The 6,165-nt window shown below is 33.7% G+C and overlaps 1 protein-coding gene across 1 annotated transcript; it reads left to right on the plus strand.

The window, feature by feature from the left end:
* Nucleotides 1-237: 237 nt before the first annotated feature.
* Nucleotides 238-618, plus strand: LOC120187682 (plant UBX domain-containing protein 5-like). Its single transcript, XM_039191341.1, has one exon. It carries the CDS (start codon nucleotides 238-240, stop codon nucleotides 616-618), a length of 381 nt encoding a protein of 126 aa, XP_039047272.1.
* The last annotated feature ends 5,547 nt before the right edge of the window (nucleotides 619-6,165 follow it).

Here is a 6,165-nt window from a genome sequence, read left to right on the forward strand (position 1 = left end):
ACAAAATTCAACATCTTGGTCTCATTTTGAATTGAACTTAATATGACCTCATTCATTTCTTACAAACACCCCTGACCAAACTGCCTTTTGATGGAACAAAAAAATCAAGTATCAAAATTTACCTTGACAGTGGGAGCACGAGGTGGTCGCCAGCGAGGTTGGAGGGAGATTGAGAGTTGCTCATGTCTCAACACATAACCAGTTGGTTCTCGGTTATGGGATCACACCAAAAGTGTGATGCAGTCTCAATGTCCAAAAGAGTTTCAACTAGCTGATCCGAGAACAAAAGTGGAACTTCATCTCCTTAGACGGGATGAAAACTATTTTGAACCGAATAAGCCCCAAAGTGTGTTTCATGGTGTTGGAAGAACTCTTGGAAGTAACAACTCAAGCTCTACTCCTTCTAAGCCAACTGTTGCTGCCAGTAGTATTACCACTGCACCACCCCCATCTATGGGGCTTGTTATGGATTCAACGTTTCCAACAACCTCTATTCAGATAAGGTTTTCGGAGGGTACGCTCATGGTCTCACGCTTCAATTACCATAATACAATAAGAGATGTCCGTGGGTTCGTTGATGCACAACGGCCATGGTTTCGGCCGCAAAGCTTGAGCTAGTGTCAAACTTATTCTTGGTGATAAGTGTTTCAATACCCTTTGATGAAAGAGATAAGTTTATGAATGCACATGAAGATAAAGGAAAATGGGGTTATGATTCCAATATGAAAAATCACGTGGGAGATGTCTAGGAAAATAAAGTGGTAAATCACAAGGTAAGTCACCCAAGTTTGGTGAGATCTTTACCTTGTCTCTTAGTTCCAAGTGATTATAGTTATGACATAATAGTTTTTTTTTCAAGATCAATTTAGTCACTAATTTAAGTAATTAACTATTCTGATGGTAACGTCAATTTTCAATTTTATCAATTGAGTCCTCAAATTATTATTTAGATTCTAATAAGTTATTTTTTTAGGGCAAGAGAAATTATTTGGATACGAGTTAGTAATTTTAATGGCCTGGATCATTAGGAAAATATTAGAAGTTGAATTAAAGATTGAGGGCGTTCAAATGGAATTTAAATGGTCGACCAGTATGGCACGGAAAATCGAGGTAATACTTTACTACCTCTTTATGCTTTATAGAACATGTGAATATTGGTAAATGCATGAATATGATAACATTGGTCTCATACATGTAGTTAAGTAATTTCTACACTCGATCAGAATACGATAAAAATTCGGTAACTGATTATGGTTCAGATGACTTTTATAAGAAATTGATGGATTGTTAGAATTAAAATTACAAGTTCTGTGGTTAGTGATAAAAGAATCATCTTGGATCTGTAACATATAAATTATTTCATCAAAGGTACTTGGATGGGAAATTATGAGAATATTCTGGTAGGGTAAAATTATAGAAATACCCTTATATTGTAAGATGACAAGAATTGTCCCTAGAAGATGACTAATAACTCTGAAAGGATATATTGATCTGAGAAACTAAAGATGTGCATAAGAAATACTAGTTTGCTTAGAAAATTTGGATAACCGGGTTTTAACCCAATAAGGTTTATGCAAGATACGAGAAGTCTGTTAAGAAATCATTTCGAGATCAAAGAATGTTCGAGAAAGCAATTAACCATTGGATCTCTAAAGTATAATTATTTTCGTTAAGAGCTAATATTGAAATTATCTGGTTAAGAAATTACGAAAATGCCCTTGAGAGATAAAATAGTCTGAATTGACCCTGAATGAGATAGTACTTTGAGGATTTGTACTTAACTCGATTAAGTACGAATTTAATTGTTAAGATCCTATCTTCGTACAAAAAAATTTATGATATTTCGTTTGTAGAATCTGAGAAGACACTTGACCCGAAAATATTTGAATAATGAGTAAATACTTGAAGAGTAATTTATCGGAGGTATTTTGCTGTCAGAATTGTTCGGAAGGACTGAAGTAAATGATAAGATTGAATTAAATAATAAGATCGGATGGAAGGAAATGATTGAAATATTCTAGAATTGTAAAATGACCAAAATACTCCTGGAATGGAAATGACTCAAGAATGTCACCAAGCTTAGGAATGAATGGATATACTCAAGCTTTGAAATTAATAGAAAAAAACGTTGAGCACCAAAATGCCCTTATGACCTAGAATAAGCAGATGTCTTGGATTAATTAAGAAATCCAAATAAACATGGATGTTGTGCTACCAGTAAAAGTTGTGGAACGCAACTTAAGTGATCAACCAACGTTAGTGCTATATCATTACCTGAATGATATAAGTACCACTTGAATGTTTGTTCATCTTCTCAAATTTGGATCGATGATAATTCTGGAAGTACTTGGCTCAGCTCAACTCTAGAGCGCATACAGTACTAATAAGTGGGTATTCGTGAATCAAATCTACCACGAATACTAGAATGATTTTTTTATATGAATAAATTGAATTGAAATGAAGTACAACGTGTATTTGAAATTCAGAAACGTCTGAATTATTCTGGAAAACTTTAAAGTAATCGGGATAGACTTGCTTACTAAACGAACTAAGTAACATCAATGACTGAGGATTGAATAGGTGATTGGATGAGTTTGGAAACACTGTTGAACTTACATGATGAATTGTCCTTATGGGTTATGAGCCATGGATCAAGTACGTCCGTATTTCCTGATATTGTTGAAACGTGGAAATGTAATAAAAACCGTTGGAAGATTTATTCAGTGATGATTATGAGGATGATCTATGGATCAACATTATGGTATTAAAGAGTGAATACACTGGAAGGATAATGAATTAACTTGTTGACATGCATCAGTTTGGGAGTTGTGTTACTTGAGTTGTTTGATAATATGATCGATAGTCGTAAATTGTAAATGACTTGAATCTTCGATTCTATATTTTCATCTAAAATTACTTCGGTCATGTTGGAAAACGCAAGTAACGCAGAAGGAAAAGATTCTGAATACCTCATTTGGTTCAATTGGGATGAAATCCTATGAATTCAAAGTATATTCCTGAATACCCCTGATTGTTTGGGTAATGGAATCACTCGCACTAAATCTGAATTTATAATTATTCTATATAAAGGTTCCTGAACGTTTTTCTGATGCATATAGAAACTTAGTGGAATTCTAAAAGTATTAATCTGAAATGTCTGATAAGATCGGTTAGAAATCGATTCTCTTCAATAAGATCTTATTATTGGAATCCGATCAAATTGCACGAGCTTCATGTTATCCTTACCGATAATTACAAAATGCCTCTGAAAAATACTTGGATCCTCTAGTGTGTTCTCTAATTATTACTGAACTATTTTATTGGTTTTAATATGAGGTACACTGAGTTCTTTGGTTACTGTTTTATTGATGCACCAATTTAATATGATGATTTATGGAATTTGTGTCACGGTGCAATTGAACTTTTGGATTGAATTACAATAGTATAGCTCTGATCAAGCTAATAAACAGAATGGGCCTAATGTGACTCTTGGGGCCCCAAGATACATTAGGTTGGCTTCCCTTGCTGTGTGCTTAGGGTAAGCTATATGGACTTGGACTTACGGGCTTAAGGATACAAGCTCTAAAGCTTATCCTTAGGTTGGCTTTCTTTTTGCTGTGTGCTTAGAGTAAGCTATATGGAAAATAGTTTTGGAAATTACTGATGGTGTACAAGAGTTTAAACTATGATTTTCAAAAGTGAAACTTCATTATGATTTTATGATGATTTATTGAACTATTACTCGTTTATTGTACCTACTATGATTTTATAGTACTGTTGGAACACACTAGACATCCTATTCGATCTCATGAAAACGTGATACTATGAATGATTCCTATGAACTGTGATCTTCATGGTTTCTACTCGTTGAACTACTAATGGAATTCCAGATTATCTTGCAAACTGGTATACATTTGATTCAATAAGGAAATTATGGCTTCACATTTATCTGCATGTCCTTTAGCATCACTTGGTAGTTCTGTATTACTGAGCTTTCCGAAGGTCACTCTATTACTCAACATTGCAGGTTAAAAGAATTGTACCAGTGCAGCTATCGACAACAGTAAGGGAGTTCTTCCGGCATTGTTTTCAGAGTATGATACATGTGATTAGGGGGCATGTAATTGTATTTTGATTTATATACGAGTCTGGAAATCTGTTTTATTTCTGCATACTGATAAATCATTTTATAAGTTACATATTTTAATAAAAGTTTTAAATTTTCCACCATTTTTACAGTGGGTCGCTCCGGTGGCCCTAATGTGACACCCCAGATCGGATCGGGATATCCGTATCGGTCTGAGGGGGTTACAAAACCCAACACGAAATCCACAGGCAAAATCATTTATTTGTAATGATTTCATAAAAAATTAGAAAACAAATATGTAAATCGGGGCTTATAAAGCCCCGAACAAAACATGTAACTCTCTTATGTTCACCTTTTCCATATTCAAAAGCAATAAAAAAGAAAGCATTGAGGTATCCCATTTTTATCTCATTTTTGTGTGTGTGTGATTTGAAACATAAATAAAATAAAATAAAAAACCAGAATTTCGAAGCCTTGCATGTATTAAAAAACCAAAAGGGAGGGGAGAGTTAATCTTTACCTTAGTAGGGAGTCGATTCGGGGCTGATTCGTGGTCGTCATTGGGTGAGAAAACTGAATGGTCGAAACTTTTTTGGGGTTCATTTTGGTTTTTTATGTGGCTATAGGTTAGATTAGGCATCTAGACGGGTAGATCTAGGTTTTAGGTCATTTTGAGAGAGTTTGGGTATTTCGACCACTATATGCGACTACCGAACGACAGCCGACAGTAGATTGATCGATTAGCTTGAGAGAAACAAAAGAAAGAATTTTTTTTTAAAATCTTGGTTAAAATGAAAAAAACAAAAGGATTGTATATATAGAGTAAGTTAAGGGGAAATTACATTTAGGTCCCCTAACTTCCTCGTGTTTTTATAAAATAGCCACTGTCAGGGACCATTTTCATAATTTACCCATTTATGTTTAGGATTTGAATTTTTTGGTTTAATTCCTTTTTAGTTCCCCGACTTTTAGCTTGTTAGTCAACTGTAAGGACTGTTTTTGTAATTTAACCATTTTTATGCTTGTTATTCATTTTTTGGTTTAATTTCCAGTTAGTCTCTTCATGTTTAGCATATTTTTATATTTTGGTCATGTGTAGTGACTATTTTATTTTTTTTAATATTTAGGGTATGATTTAGTAATTTTACCATTTTTACTCAAATGTATATTTAAGGCTAAAAATGGAATATTTAAGAAACAACCCCTGTAGTTTATGCATTTTTGTATTTCGAACCCGAACATGTTTTTTATTTATTTTATGTTGGCCATTTAATTTTAATTTATTTTAATTTAGCTTCATGTTTTATATATTTTTACTATTTGTAATTTTAACACATAATATTGTAAATGCTCATATTAGTCACTTATATACTTTATTTTGTTTTACTTTTTGCATGATGGGTTGTTTGTTTGTTTTTTACTCCTATTTTTATTTTATTTTAATTTTTTGCATGTTGTTTGCATATTAGTTCATTTTAGTCCTAATTAATTTCGCTTGATACCCTCATAAACATCACTTGACTCGAATCGAAATAAATTGACTAAGGGTAATATTTGATCATTTTAATATTGTCTTAAATTGACTTTCTTAACGTATAAGAAAGTTAAGAAAGTTACTTTCGATAATTTTAAAATGAAAGTATATCCCATTTAGTGACATAATTAAATCTAGTTTGTTTTAAAATTTGGGGATCGGGAAAAAGATCATGTTCTTTTAATTAAATTCATTGAGAAAAGGCTGTTAGATCGAATCTAAGGTCTCGTCTCGAGGTATGCAAGGTACCTTGGCTAAGTCTACATTGGTGGTGGGGTTGTCTTTTGTGCCATATGCTTGACCCGCTTCTTTCTCAACGTAGTGATGGGCTGTTCAGTCTTGATTGTGAGGGGCAATGGTGTTTCCTCACCGGACGCCTAGTAGGTGGGGTGTTACAGATTTATGTGGCATTTTTGTGGGCAGGGGAGCATCATTAATAGTTTCATCATCTTCGCTCTCAACAATGAGGTTTTTTGTCTCTTGCTCTTGGCTTAGGTGATGCTTGCACTAGTGTTTTACCCTTAGTAATCCTCGAGGGAGAATG

This window comes from Hibiscus syriacus, unplaced genomic scaffold, assembly GCF_006381635.1.
Source record: "Hibiscus syriacus cultivar Baekdansim isolate YM2019G1 unplaced genomic scaffold, ASM638163v2 tig00113725_pilon, whole genome shotgun sequence".
Classification (NCBI taxonomy): Eukaryota; Viridiplantae; Streptophyta; class Magnoliopsida; order Malvales; family Malvaceae; genus Hibiscus; species Hibiscus syriacus.